The sequence below is a fragment of the Cygnus atratus genome, chromosome 4 (genome assembly GCF_013377495.2).
Source record: "Cygnus atratus isolate AKBS03 ecotype Queensland, Australia chromosome 4, CAtr_DNAZoo_HiC_assembly, whole genome shotgun sequence".
Classification (NCBI taxonomy): Eukaryota; Metazoa; Chordata; class Aves; order Anseriformes; family Anatidae; genus Cygnus; species Cygnus atratus.
Window position 1 is genome coordinate 16,182,996 of NC_066365.1, and position 15,527 is coordinate 16,198,522.

Consider the following 15,527-nt stretch of genomic DNA (forward strand, 5'->3'; position numbering starts at 1 on the left):
ATATGTATGTGACACAAGGGGTGCTAGAGAGGCAGCTTTTTTACATATGCCTGATATAACAGTATCAAAAATCACAATTACTAAAGCAAGTGCATCTCCTTAGGAAGTTTTCATGTTACGTCATGAACCTCCCATCCGGGTATTTATTTAACCATTTATTTAAGATCTATTTGTGCTTGTCTATGTATCTTTTGAGGCATGACCAACCTTTCTAGAGAGCACGATTGATCATAAAAAGCAATCTGCTCAGCTGGAGGACTTGCATTTTCTTCATTCAAATTTTAGAGGACTGCTGCTTCTAAAAAAGCTTTCCACAACAGCTACCCAGGGAAGTACAAGCTACTTAATCACCCACAGAGGAAAAAAGGACTCTAAAAAGGTACGTTAAAAATTAAGACACAACCAGTCTTACCTGAATCAGGCAATGAGTTAAGATCTGCACACAGCACCAGTGGGACAGAATTAGGATCTGCTGTTGGGCTACCAGGCCTGCTTGAGGCTTTCTCAAGGATATTTTTCAGTTCTGAGACAAACATCATAGTCTGAATGAGTTTCACATCCGAGTATTCAGGGTCCCAGTGCATGTGGGCATTGGCCACAATAAGCAGCTGTTTGTCCACATGAAGAGATTTTATACCTAGATAGATAAATACATTTTTTTTCAGGGAAAAGGCTGATTGTGTGAACACAGCAGATTTATCCCTCGTTATGAGCAGGGTCTAGCTACTAAGGACTTGAAGGGACGCACACCAGAAAACAGATGTACTTTCATTGCTGAGAAAAAGGCACTACTTAACCCACGTCTCCTTTCAAAATCAGCAGCTCGTACGTAATACCACTTCACTAAATCTCACCAATACAGGAAAGAAATAATCAGCATAAGCTGATACAATTACAGTTGCATTCCTTCTCTACTGGTCAATTGCTTTTCTTAACATCTTCTGAATGCTCCCCCTTTCTCTTCCTTTCCACATCTCAAGGACAGACTTTCTCAAGAATCTTCTCCAATGCCCAGTCACTAAAGGACATAATGAACTTAAAGGTGAAGGTGGCCATCACTTGACTTATAAACTATGCACCACTCCAATGGTTAAGGCACAAGCGAATTTCTTGACTCTTAGCTGCCACAGCTAAGATTATTATTAATAGATTAGCTTTGCTTATTAATTACTCCCTTGGGAAAAGAAGGCATCTGCTTAAATAAATGCAGTATGAACCTAGCTGCTGGAAAACACTACAGCTGCTTTTACTATATACCTGAGAAGCAGTACTCTGAATGGTGGGGCATGAAGTTACACACAATTTCTCCCTGTCCTGCGATCCGGACACCCTGCTCCTTTGAAGAATACACATTAGAAAGCAGTGATCAAAAATCCAGACACGCAGACAGAGCAGGGTGGCAATTTTAAGTATCTTGAAATTGTCTACTGCGTCTGATCAAACATAATGAAAGTGTGACAGTCAGTCAATCAAGTGGCATCAAAAGACACCTGATAATCTCATTCTTCCACATCAATACATCAGCAGTGTCACGTAATCATTGGGGGAGGACAGAAGGATTCAATCAAGGGAAAAAAAAGAGACTTGAAAATAGAAGTTGAATATTACCAACAACTACCGGTAAGAGCATACGCATGCAGACACAGTGACCTTGGAAAAGCTTAATTCATCAAGTAAAATTTAGCAGTCTAACTAAACAAGGACAAAAGCCTCACAGAAGAAAGCTGAATGCTGGGCATCTGGATGAAAGTGCAGCTAGAACTGGAAACCACGTCACCTGTGTCCTGCCTCAGCCACCGATGGGCTTCCATTTCTCAAATTAGCAAAGTGAGCAGTGCTTGCTTATTTGCAAGTACTCGGTTACCACCGCCAATGGCAGTGATATCACGTGGAGATGTTTTGCCAAAGGAATGTCGTGCCTTCAAGGGGAACTGAGCAGTCAGTCCGTGAGATAGCCACGGTCATACTCACTTGCTCCAAATAATTCCTTGTGCACCTCTAACACCACAGCAACTCCGATGTTGTCCTTCGTCATCACTCTGTTTAACATCGCTTCTGAACCTTCTGAGTTGGCCATTGCCACCTGGTTGAACTCCACGGTGTGCTTCTGCACCAGCGTAAACCTGGCGAAACAAGCAGAATCGCACATGAACACCTGTGACATACAGCTGCGTGAAAGGCATCGTTCCTGTCTGACCTCCAGTCTGCAACATCCAGGGACAGAGTCTGAAGGACAGGGTGAGGCACGTTTCTTTTGGCCTCTCATTTCATAAAGCAAAAACAGTTCTAAGAAGCACTCTTCCAGTCAGGGCAGAGTTCTCTGCCTGACAAGATAGAGACTGTCCTGGAATAGATCTCTGGGGTTTAGGAAGCGTTTATGTGCTTCAGCAGAGCACTCTGAAAGGACTACTCAGAGCAATGCTGAGAGGTTACTACACCTCCCCACAACTGTTCTAGGCAAAAAAATCAAGATGAGATGGTAATTAAAGGCTTGTCTTTTACTTTGGGCAAATGCATTATTAAAAACAGCTTCCTTCTAACCTCTAGCTACCACCATTAGTTTTGTGACATTGTTTTTTCTTTCCTTTACAGCCACAGGATGCCCCAAAATGCCTTGCTTCAGGACAAACCGAAAGCTGCCTCTTGAAAGTGATTTTTTGTTTTTGTCCTCTCAGAAAATAATAATAATAAAAAGTATGATTATTATTAGCAAGCAGGTTGAGTTTTTACTGAAAACTGTTCTAAGGGAATACTCAGAGGGATACTCAATGTGGTACAACATGGGGGCAGCCCCCTGAGCAGTTCACACGAATGAGAAGCATGAATGCCAGAGCTTCTTCTGCCTTCCCAGTGGTTTGATGCTTTTAGTGTGGCAGAACTTTTTGGAAAAGATATTCAATAATACACCCACATTAAAGCCAAGAGTGTTCTGTGATCCTGTGGCAGCAATACACCTTTTAATACTGAAGATTAAGCCAGCACAGCTTTAAAGACTGAAGACCTTTAAAGATTAATCTTAGAGGGGTGAAACTTGTCAAGCAAGGCAAAGGTTTGTAAAGAAAGTGAGCTACTTATTAGATCAGCCAAAAAACGCACATGTGAAGCATGTTTGTTTTTACTCATACTAGCCCTCCTCCAACTTTTATGTTTCTTAAGTTATCTTCAAGATATCTTCTTAAGACATATCTTTAGTCTGAAAGAAAGGGAAAGACTCTGTTGCAAATAATCAGGGCAGCAAGGGGAGGGAGGATCATTCTTTGTAGTGAACTTTATTTTTTTGTGTTATAGCACAGTAATTTGGTTACTGTGCACCCTGAGAGAGGGAGACTTTCAGATCTAAATCAAACTTTTTAAGATGTATGTAAGAAAAGCTGCTTCTGCTCCTTACTTCTCAGTTTTGAAGAATATTGCACAGCCATCCACATGCTTTTTCTCCTGCTCAGACATGATTTTGGCACGTGACTTTGGAGAAAAGAATCCATCATATCCTCGTTCTTTCAATGCTGGCAGAAAAAGGGTGAAGTATTGCTCTGTTTCCACTTCCTGGAATTGAACACAAATACTTTAGGCTAACAAAGTCAAGTAAACCCTTCCTATGTGACAACTACTGCTTGTCTTGGCTTGCAATCAGAAGCTCTTACCGAAGTCAAAAGCTTCTGTTTGCACAAATCATCTCACTTCCTAGATTAATGGCCTGATGGAAACAGATTTGCATTCCTGGATAACCTGGAATCCCTTCAAAAGGGAAAGTGATGGGTGGATTTTGAATAGCAAGAGATTACACCTGCTGCTTTTGACATATGAATGCAGATACTGTCCTAGGTTAAAACTTGTTAGAGGTCGATAGATATCCAGCGCCAGTTAATATTTAACCTTGAGAACTCTGACACAGAAGGGTCTCTCACTGTAGTCTAACAATCCATTTTCTTTGTAATAGCATCTGATCTCTGAGCGGATTCTCTTGACGTTTCAGACCAAGACAGCTATTCTCTTCTTGTGTGGAATATTTACTTACCAAAGCTTGCTTAGAAAACAAAATACCAGTCTAAAGGCAGAAGTGCTCAGCTGTTCTAAACATTGGCAATAGATTTCTAATAGCACAACAGTATACGTGTACTAATGACAATCAATATTTAACTTTGACGGGCCAATGCCCTCGTTTTCCAGTGAGATTATTTTTGAGACTTTAATTTCTTTACCACGCAGGAACAGTGGCATTTGGGGATATAGCATTCTGCAGTCTCCCCTTTTGTAGGAAATCTCATACACCCAGAGGGAGAGTATTTAGGAAATGTAGCTGAGGGGGAAAACCCCGTATCTTGCAGTGCACATTACATACTAATTTTGCTAAGTTTATCTCACACACTTTATCTTGTTTCATAAATCACAAGACAATATGTGAACAAGGAGCTGTGCGCACAGCTTGTATTGGTAGGCCCTGGAATTTGTTAGTGAGCTGGAGAATTTGATGTTTTCAAGGGAGCATTTCATTCTAAAGGTGGAAGTTAGTATTTTCTGCTTCTGATGAAAAATAATTTTCCAGTTACCTGAAGACTAATGATATCTGCATCACAGTTGACGATTTCTTCCATGATTCCCTTTTTTCTATACTCCCAGTTCAGCGCCCAAGATGGGCAGTAGCCATAGAGCTGCCGAGTGGCATATTTATCACACAACACATTGTAGCACATAACTGTGAATGAAGCTAGAAGGAAACAAAGACAGAAAAATGTTACCAAGCTCTGAAGATAGCAAATGATGAAGGTGTTCAAGTCAAAATACTGGTTCTTATAGGGTCTGTTCTGAAGGGCCTACTGAACACAAGTCAGTGGGATACTCCGCTGAGAGTTTCACGAACAGGAGCAAAAAGGCCCTCATGAGGCAGCAGTTACGATGTAAGGCTAACCTCTTCCTGAAAAAAATCAGCTTTACTATCAAAATGAGAAGGCATATGTATAAGAAAGCAATGCAATCCCATTTTGCAGTTAAATTTGATTTGCATGGGGGATGGGACAACTCTACTGGTGGGCAACAATTCAGAACAGTGTCTCTCTCTGCAACTGGAGTCAGGAGAAGGAAAGGAGCATGCATTTCAGTGATTGAGTCAAAACCCAGTCATTAGTGCATTATGTGCCTTGATACAGCGACTTCAGGCATAAATGACCTGTGCAGGTCAACAGCAATATCAAAACCAATCTACTAAAGAAGCTGTCGCCACGTCATGATACCACATCATCAGAAAGAAATGCTGCTTTAGAAGGCAGCATTTTAGGCAGTTTGATTCCAAAACATTTGTACAATTTTCATAGCACCCGTACAACATTTCTAGTGGCCTAGAAAGAATGCTGTTCCTCTTATGTCTGGTTAAAGTATATTGAGTACAAGGGGAAGAGAGAGCCCCAGGTGAGGTCAGGGAAGATAATGAAAAATGGAATCATGAATTAGCAAGCGTATATATATTATTTGGTGACATTTAAAAAAAAAAAAAGAGAGAGAGAGAAGTCAGCATACAGCTCATGAGATTATTCAAACTGAATCATACTTTCACTTAAAAAAATTCTCAACTCTTCAATTTTACACCCAAAAAAATATAGGTAAATATAACACCCTAGCATCATGCCACTTGGAAAAGACTACTCATATTTGCAGAGGACGAAGTGAGGTTTTACTGTGAGGTTACCTGTATGTTATGTAATGTATGAGGTTACTGCTGTATGTTTCCTACTTGCAGTCAAAGAAGATTGCTGTTTGGTTCTTTCAATTTGATAATAACAATCAATTGGCTTATTGCAGTTTTTATCATGAAATATCCCACAGCTCATTTGCTTAATGCAATGCTATTTAATGAATTCTAAATTCTGTTTCTGCTAAAGATGATGGATTAAAAAATAAAACCAAACTCTGTAGAACTGCAGTGAGATACTGATTTGTAAAGGATGTTAAAACGGAAATGCAGAACCTAATGTGGTGGTGGCTTAAAGGACTTTTTGCATTTTCCCCTTTCCTACTGATTTTTTTTTCTTTCTGACTTGTTCTTCTTTAATATTAAAAAAGGACAGATGATCTTAACTGCAATGTTACCTTGCCTAACACAATATTGAGCTAAGTTTTGAAGACCTGCCATCTTCGAGCTTCTAAAAACAAAAGTGTAGAGGACTGCCACATTGCCCTTGATGATTACTAATCTGATCTTCTGCAATAAAAATATTAGCATTTTTGTTCTTTACAAAAGCTCTTGGGTGTTTTTTGAGGGCTATATTGAGGATGTACAGGGGAAGAAGAGGCACTGGATTTGTAGACTGAAGAAATGCTGCCTCTTGCACTTCACCAAAATCAACAATAGAGGGCATTACACTAACTTCAGTACCACTCAGTACCAGTGTGTTCTCTTGCAGATAGGACTTCCTGAAGTCTCACTCTAGTCAGTTTATGTATCGATAAGGAATTGTATGCAGTTATTTCAGTTCTTATTATTTCTGTGAAAAGGCTTTAAAAAAGGAGCTCTTTTCCTTTGGCATCAGTAGCTGGAACAGTTATGAAAAAGTCTAACAGAGAGAAGAAATGACCAGCATTCCATCTGAGTTACAAAAATTATATTTATGGCACAACCATGTGCTAATTATTTAATACAAATGAACACAAATTGCTGTTTTCAATCTGAGCCATGTAAGCCAGAAGAATTCTCTGTAAATAAAGCCCAAGAACAGTCCTTCAGCACATCATTGTTTGAACGCAGGGAGAAGAACCACAGTTTTACCTGAGGGCAGAATTTGGTCTCGTTCTTTTAAAGTAATCCATGGCCTTGGAGGCAGCTGCTCTGGATGAACTAAAAAAGAAAAAAAAACCACACAACAGTGATTAATTTGGGGTTTATCATTGTAAGTTACTATTTCTAAATCAAACTGATGACTGAACAATAATGTTCCATACTGTATTTGCAACCCCAACTCCCCATGCCTTTTTAAGCTCCACGGGAGACAAGGATGCACAACAAGCATTTAAATGCCAGAAGCAGTTAATTACAGTTAAGAACAAGCCTGTCAGTTGTAAGATTCACTATTTTTGTCTCTTTCTTGCAAATCTAGAACCACTGAAAGAGTCCTGCACCTTGAATAAATTGCTGAGGAAAAACGGTTCAGACAGTGGTTCAGACATCCTATCCTCGCCCCACATCCGTCAGTCCTGCAACGCGTGCTCTCCACTTACGCAGCTAGGGATTGCTATGAGGTGGCACAAGAGAAGTGCCGTGTCAAACCCTGGCCACTTTACAACACGGTCAAGTTCAGCTGTGAGCTGACCCTGAGACCATCTGTGGAAATTTAGCGCAGAGGCGGAGGTTTGTTTTGTTTTACCACAGTTTCTATGGCAAAACGGAAAGCTCAGTTACAGAACCATGAGGCAGCTCCTAGATATTCTTAATCACAGTGGTATTTGTAGATCTAAATCTGACATCCTGCTTGCATTTGGATTATAATTTCTAGTGGAAAGTATCAAAATGGCTTTATCGAGGAAGGCTTTAGGCTTTGTTGGAAACTAAAGGGTTATTTTGGGAATAACCATCTGGGTAACACGGGCAAAGCTTAGATGAAATATGTGAACTTCCTTCCCTGCATGCAAGTGTGTGTCTATGAGTGGAACCACTTGGCAGAAACATAAAAGCAGTTAGAAAAATGTTCCCCCTCAGTGGTTCACTTTCTTGTTTTAGTGGCAAATACTGTCAGCCATGCATGCTTTTAAACCACTTCTGTCAATCAAGGTTTGTAGGTCTGTCACCTGCTAGATTGTCAAGCATGTAGTTCAGTAGCTTTCGAGTTCCGTCTGGATCCTGGTAGAGGCTGAGAATATCTTGTGATAAAGGATTGCCTGCCAACAACAGAAAACAACTTGGTGATTAGCTGCCCGACTTTCCTGAGGCTTTCCAATAAAAGAAAATCTCCCATAATGAGAACAGACAAATTGACCCAGAAGGTATTTAGATTGCTTAACTTGTACCTCTAGAACACCACAGTAACAGATGCTTTAGAAACAGCTATCACATGCAGACTTCCTTCCTTCAGCTCACCTCAATCAATAAATAGAGTAAATTACGGGGTTTATTTACCTATTTATAGATTTGAAATAGGTTCATAATGAAGCTTAATAGCATTAAAAATAAGCACTGTTTTCCAAACTAGCTAGTCATTGCTGCTCTAACCTCAATATCTGGAACTGTAAGAAAACGTAGAGGTAACACACAAAGCTTTTGAGCCCAACTTCCTCGTTAATCCAAGAGTACTCCGCAGAATATTTAACCGTAAAGAACTCACTCACCTTTCAAACCTAGGGTTTGTAGCTGGAAGAGCCGTCCAAGTTCATAAGGCAAAACCCGTAACAGATTGTTATTTAAAAGCAATTCCCTGCAGCAAATGCAAAAACACTTTTGATGAGTTATCACTTCAGAAGAAAGCTCTTAAAGCTCTCTGTGCTGCTCATCTTCAAAGATGGCACTTTTCACGCTGAATTTTTTGTATTATGGAAAGATATGCCAATCTTCCCATTTCAAAGCACAACTGAAATATTCTCATTAGGAAAAACCAAACCAAAACAAACTAAAGCCAAAGCAACAACAACAAAGCATCCAACAAAATCATATCAGGGAAATATAAACAGCAGGCAATCACAAAGTCTCAAAGTGAGAATGTTTTAAAGCAGAAGACTACACAGCTTATGGACATGTATCTGTAGAGATTAGAAAAAAAAAGAATAATATAACCAAAAGTAATTGCTAGAACTGAACCTTTATATCAATCTTGAATTTTTCAGAATTACCTTAAATCTAAGAATGGTTTTAAGTCAAAGAAGAATGAATCGAATCGAAGTTAAAAAAAAAAAAAACAACTCAATTCCAATCCCAGAATATAGACTTTTCCTGAAAATGTAACCAGCGTGCTTCCTCTCACCTGAGAGATACCATGTTTCCTAGTTCTGCTGGTAAACTTCTGAGTTTGTTGGATGACAGATCCAGGTAAACCAGATTATGAAGCTTGGCAATATCAGGTGGAATGCGAGTCAGATTGTTGTCATTGAGGTGTAGAGCAGTCAAGTGCGTCAGTGACCAAAGCGACGTACTTAAGCTCCGCACTCTACCTAAAAAAGAAAAGTGACAAACCACATCCTCAGCCAGCTTTACACTCTCAAACCATTAGATACAAACCATGGGGAACGTCAGAATGCCCCCTGGGAGAGATGGGTGGGGGTCCCAGGGTGAAAACCCAGCCTCAGTGAGGCCTGCAGAAGATAATTGTGTGTTATCTTTTCCAGGAGCATCTCTTGAACAGTTACCTAACCCCCCCAGTTAAGAGGACAGTGACAGAGGTATGATTCTAGGGAAGGAGAAGCGCTATCCAACAACTCACGTCCATTCTCAGTCGGTGTTTTACATCAACTGGGCTGCAAGTGAGTCAGCAAAGCTGGAAGGCAATCTGGTAAGTTAATTAATGCTCCCCCCCACCGCACAAAAACTGTTTTCACTGCAGGATCCCCTCCCTGAAAGCGGCCGGTGCAATTCCGGGGCACTGACAACTCTGCCGAACCAAAATTCAAAGGCAAATCGACTCACCCGAGATCTCTAATTCGGCCCAGTGAGACTTCTTCCCATTGGCTACCTCTTCTGCTGACATGATGGTGTAAATCCTGCGAGGATCGGGAGGATCATATTTTTCCTTTGGCATCCCTCTTAGTCTGAAAGAACATCACAGCCATTACCGTCTGCTGCTTAACAACATTTCTTCATTTCCACCCCGCTGGGAGATCACATCCCCAGTGACAGCCTGCAGAACCACACACCCTGGAGTTTATGGACAAGAAATATTACGCTGACATCAGCCTGGCTGCTCACAGCCTGTGGAGCTAAGCAGGTGCTCAGACCTTTGCAGAATACGGGCCCGTAACAGAAAAAGGCATTTTTCCCTCTAAAGTTTGGTTTTCTGCAGTCTTCTACAATGTTCCCTTGTACCGTTCCAATGTAGAATTTCTGTATTTCCTCATTTACAGCCCAGACCGAGGCATAACCTCCATCACCACCAGGTTACTCGCTGTGCAAGTAGACAGGACAACAGCGTTTCGCTCATTCACTGAGAAAAAGCATGCAGATTGCTTCCTCCCGTAGTTTTCACAGGAAAACTGAAGGGAAGACTCTTCCCTTTGTTTTTACAGCAATTATTTTCAACAGGCAAAGTCCCCCTTTTGCACTCCACTTATACAAAACTGGAAATTGCAATTTAAAGGGGAATTGGCTCATTTTTTTTCCATTAGCAGTCTAGCTTTTGTGCTTTGTGGTTTTTCGAGCCCAGTATCAGCCAAGACATATTGACTCCTAATGGCCCAGGAGCCACAAAGGAAGTTCAGGTAAAATTCACTTTTGCGGTTCTAACGCATATGGGGCTTCACACAAATGCAAATGATCTCATCTTCCAGATTCTTGTCAGAAGACAGCTCTGGCATCCCACTCAAAAACCATGCGCTTTGCAGACAACGCGGAGGGAGGTTTCCTTCCATTCCTTGCCAGGCCATTGGGCTAAGAAGCACTTGGGGGGAGAGGAGTTGTTTGATTTAAAAACACGAGATCAGCTGAATTTTCTGGTCACTGGTTCTGTCAACCCTGCCCTGTTCTTCATCCCCAGACACACAAAATACACAGACCTTGATTTTACACAAATCCAAAGCAGCTGGTCTCCAGGATGTATTTTTTTTCCTCATACATATGTCTCTTTTCCAACGGGCTCCAATAGCTGGGAAGCTCTTAAAATAACTCTAATTGGTGCCGTTTGCTCAACTGACAAGACAGAAACCTATGAAGAATTTGAGGAAACTCGTTCAGCTTTTTTCAGCCAGCCCAGCTGCGCAAAGCTCACGCGTCCCCGTTGTGAGCCCTGTTTAAAGTGCTGCAGGTTTTCCAGCCGGTAGGGATTGCTGGCACTTTGCAGCGAGATGAGGTACCAGGGCTGTCCTTTGTGATCGGTCTCGGTTACAGGTCTGCGTCTTCACCCCCCAACGAGCACATAAGGGAATCCCATTCACGCTGAATTACGACCGCCTGCTTCAAGCACAGGGCAGAGGCAAGCCGTGGTGCTAATTATAGCACCCTGCTATTTGCAGGTGAAGTCATACGGCAATGAAAGCTACGGCCTAAGAGGATTCTGCGCTCACGCTGCTCAGCCGCAGCGATCCAGTTCTGGGAGATGAATGAGACAGATTAGTTAAGGACACGGGATTAGACCCGAAAAGCTTAGGTCCCAACACCAGGAACGGTACTGCCCGACACAGCTCCAGGTACAGGATACATTTCAGAGCTGCTAAATCTCCAGATCTGGCGTTTTGCTGCACTTATTCTCACTGTTAAACGTGTGCATGTGCAGAGGCAGGGAGCAGCAGCCCCTGGCCTCGTGAAGAGACCCTCACAGCCCCTGCAGAGAGCCAGAGCGGCCCTATTTCACATCTCCTCCTGGGCATCCTTGCCCTTAGACGTGTATAAAGCTAATCCACATTCCAGCATGTCTCGACACGGCTCTTCCTGGATTTTGGTAGACCCCTGGAGCCGACCAGAGCTGGGCTGTGAATTGCTGCAGGCCCTGGCAGCCTGGCGGGCACGGCTCCAGTCCCAATACCTGCGAGGATGCACATCTCACTGCCACCCTACCTCCTGTCCCAGCCTAACCGCCTTGTGCAGCGCTGCCTGCGCTATCTCGGTACTGCTCGGTACAAATCTGACACGAGATGCACCCAAATCAGGTCCTAGTGCTTGTCCGTGCCAAAAAACAGCCAGCTTTGTAGCAAGTAGAGCTGTCATGTCACCGTCGCGTCACTGCCATGGGATTGCCTGCAATGATCCCTTAATAGAAAATGAGGTTTCATTACCTGGCAGTGTTTATTTCCTCCGTAAGGCATAGTGCAGGTTATATGGGGGGAACTGAAAGGCTATGTGTTAAAAATCAAGCAGAATGCCCACAAGGGATTAAGGGCTTATGGTAGGAGAGAGCTTTTTGGATCTCTAAGTCTTAATCATCAAGCATTTTAACCAAACCAGGATGGGTCTTAATTTTGCTTTTTAATCTGTCATATCTGAAACCAATCTGTACTTCCACCACATCTGGGCCTAGGACAGCTGCAGCAGCGCAAACTTTGCTTCCCAATAGCCAGTGTTAGCACTCGGGTCAGTTCTTGGTGAGACAGGCTACGCTCACATGGCTTTTCTGATTGTTTCGTCAGCATAATGTTACAGTAATATCAGACCCAGACAGACGTAAATTTCAGTTTCTGCACACTGAACACACACACACACACCTCCTGCTGCGTACTGCTGGTGAAAGGCTTGGCCGCGGCCGCTTCCTACGAGTTCTCGAGGCGCACTTCCAGTTAAAAAAGGCAAGTGGGAAATCATTTGTATTCCTGCTTGCTGTTTCATCGCAAGCCAGGCGCAGATGGCTAACAGCTCAGGCAGGCCTGGTCCAGCCAGGGGTCCTTGCTGTCACACGCACGGCGAGTCAAGGCCTGCGAGCGGCACAGGCCTCCTCCTGCTGTGAACCAGAGCAGGGCTCACGCCACCAGATCCCCACAGCCTTGCTCCTCTCCGCCCGGCAGAAGTCAGAAAAACATCCCATGGCCCGGTGATGACGGCCTTCGTGCCGAGGTGGCTGGAGCCTGAGTCACCCCGCGTTCATCCATACCTGCCCGCCGGCCCGGGGTGACCACCGACCGGGTGACACCTTCGAAAAGCTTCAGGATGGCTGTTTCCTCTTTGGGAGGGAACCCAATTAAGTTATGTTGAAATATCGCCTGTTATGAGAAGGGCTCTGCCAATTTAAAGCAATTTGCGGCAATCAGGGGCCCTCCAACGAAACGAGCCCCAAACGGCAAGTCGAACGACACGCACATTTTTCAGATGTTAGTCACTGTAGGATTATTTTGAAATAGTTGTGAGTCAAAGATCAGTGTGATTTCCACAGTTACAGAAAAAGGGAAAACAAACCCAAATCAAATATACTCGTTTCTTCGGCATAACAACAACGTTAAGCAAAACTCAAAAGCCACTGCGTGTATTTTTTTGAAGCAAAACCGAGTTCTGCCCGAGTTCCCAGCTCCTATGGTTCCCTCTCCCCCTCTGCTTGTCCTGGCACTAAGCCAATATCAAAAAATCCCAACCTATTTTTGCTCAGTCTTCAGGGAGCTACACCAAGTCCCTTGAATCCGTTAACCCCCAAATTGTTTGAGCAGTAGTGGCGTCGCAAGGAGCAAAGCAGCCAGGGGCATGGGGACCGAAGCAGCACAGGTTTGGGGCAACTTCAGCTGGCAGGGATCGCACCTTGCGAGTTTCGTGGGACCTCTGCTAAAGCTCAGCTAATGCGGTGTGACATAAGCAGAATGTGTACGCTGTTTCTTTTCTTTTGAAGTGGGACAAAAAAGAAAATTCCCGACGTCTTTTCTTCCAAAGAGTTCCCTTGAGAAATTTATGAAGCTATTAAAACTTGCTCTCCACTAAAAACCTAAATATGTAAACTTCAACAGTATGACCGTGATATTGTATAAAGCAAAGAAAATCTGGATCTGAGAACATGAGTGCATTACAAAAATGATATTTAAGCTCCAAACAAACTTTGAAATCTGTGGGTTCCTAAGAACAGTTTCATGCTTATGTGCTAACTCTTCCTCTGAGTCTGCCCTCAGAGGCCAGGAGCTGACTGGCAGAGCAATGTTACCCAGCTGAAATCACGTGTGGTCCCAGGTGAACTTAAGCAACTCTAGCTCAAATGTATATAAAAGGGGCTAGAAGGAAGTTGCCTGATTTTGGAGTGTTATTAGTAGCAGGTCTGTATCCCTCTTAGCACCCCCTTTGGTGTGGGTTTTCTCATTTTTTTTCTTCTCTCTTCTTGCTTTTAAATGCTATTGTAGGATTTTTTTTATTATTATTTCTTCTGTATAGGACTTATTGACTATCAACTAGAACAAAAAAAGGCATAATGTAATAGTACCGAAGATGTGAAGAGTGTGGTCTATTGAGGAAAGAAGTATCAAGCTATCAGGCTCTTACTCTGAAGAGATGTTTTGGGTAATGAACAACAGGAGCTTCTGCATGCTTGGAGTTTCAAAAAAAACCCAAGCAGGTAACAACAGAAAAGAGCAATGCTCTTCTGTATCTAACTATCTGAGATCTTCTCAAGTTGTGTAGGTGTGGAGAGCATGAGATAAGCAGGATATAGTTAGCAGTGTGAATTATAAACCATGACTCCTCTTAGTGAGAAGCTGAAGGCGGCCCTACAAACCATATCAACTCAGAAGGAGAAATGAGGACACTGTGCTAGGGACAAGAAATCTCCCAAACTATGCTGTGGGGGTGGTTTGTATGGATAGGGGGAAATCAACGGCAGTTGAGGATAGGGAAAAATCTCTTCCATTACACAGCACATCCAGACAAACCAAATTAAGTACCTGGGGGTTGCTACGAGAGATGAGCTGCTCTACCACTTCTAATAAAGTCGGGTCTCTTATTCTGAAGGCAAATACACCGTATATAGCCAAAGGATTAATGTATGTTCCATGGAAAGAAAAACACTGCTCAAAGCTGTCCTGATTATTTGGCATCTATGTTGCAGGAGGACTTTGAAGCCAGATAGGTCAAAGTCCCTTAGAGCTATGTGCTGTTCCAAAATAATGACCAGTCCCTTCCCTGGGGAGCTTAAAAGATGCATTTCTTAAACAACAGCTACTCTAATGTTGTTCTGTGTAAGTTCTTTCAGAACTCAATGCGTATATAAGTTGTCTATTTGTAACGAGGGCAGAAATTGAGAGAAAAAAAATATCCAAGAGAGCTACAGCTTCATCTCCTTTCTGCCCTATATTTGTGGATGTGTTGGTACAACTCAAAATCCTGGCCTCCAGCAGAGTGACATTCTTTGTGATTTTTCAGCCTCTGTGTATACATGAGTCAAACTGCCAAAGCATTTTGAAAACTATCCAGCAGACAGCCCTGAATCATTCCTCCTTCCTCTGCACAGTAACAGCTTACTGTCCATCCACTTCCATGCAGTAATCCCTCGCCAGGATTTAAAAACCTTACCGGCTGACAAGGCCAGAGCATGTGTGTGTGTTTGTTTATATATGTATTATATATGCATACATACACACAGAGGCATGTGTTATTTAACATTGGAAAGTTGGACTCCACGCTGGAAAACAGAACAGTTTTTAATCTATGTATCTTGTAAACAAGGCTAAATGGTTGCAAAGGGTGGAGAGGAAGGCTACTGCTCTGTAATAAGCACGCTCCATTTTCATACAAGTGTCAGACAAGACTCATCTCAGGCTCCCCAAGGAGAAGAGAAAGTACAGCCAATGCCCACAAATACAAAAACTGGCTTTTGGAGTACTTTGAGCTGAAGAGCAAAAAAAAAAAAAAAAAAGGGTGATTGTTCAATGGTATGTTATGGGGGTTTAAAACATAACTGATAATATATGTACAGATATATTAGCTTAGGGTATGTTAGTGTATATAC

General features: G+C 42.5%; 1 protein-coding gene across 4 annotated transcripts in view; it reads right to left on the bottom strand.

Moving 5' to 3' along the window:
- The window catches only part of CNOT6L (CCR4-NOT transcription complex subunit 6 like), a 32,070-nt gene that overhangs the window by 3,418 nt on the left and 13,125 nt on the right, over positions 1-15,527 (bottom strand). For 2 of the 4 annotated variants that reach the window (XM_035562523.2, XM_050710356.1), the window contains 9 exons: positions 9,599-9,720; positions 8,940-9,126; positions 8,311-8,396; positions 7,774-7,863; positions 6,758-6,826; positions 4,548-4,705; positions 3,389-3,543; positions 1,972-2,123; positions 413-637 (listed from right to left, as the gene is read on the bottom strand). In XM_035562523.2, the coding sequence (XP_035418416.1) occupies positions 413-637; positions 1,972-2,123; positions 3,389-3,543; positions 4,548-4,705; positions 6,758-6,826; positions 7,774-7,863; positions 8,311-8,396; positions 8,940-9,126; positions 9,599-9,710 (1,234 nt within the window). In that variant the 5' untranslated portion in view covers positions 9,711-9,720. Of the gene's footprint in view, positions 1-412; positions 638-1,971; positions 2,124-3,388; positions 3,544-4,547; positions 4,706-6,757; positions 6,827-7,773; positions 7,864-8,310; positions 8,397-8,939; positions 9,127-9,598; positions 9,721-10,680; positions 10,699-12,321; positions 12,353-15,527 lie in introns of those variants that run through there. The other 2 variants (XM_035562675.2, XM_035562604.2) reach the window with 2 other exon arrangements.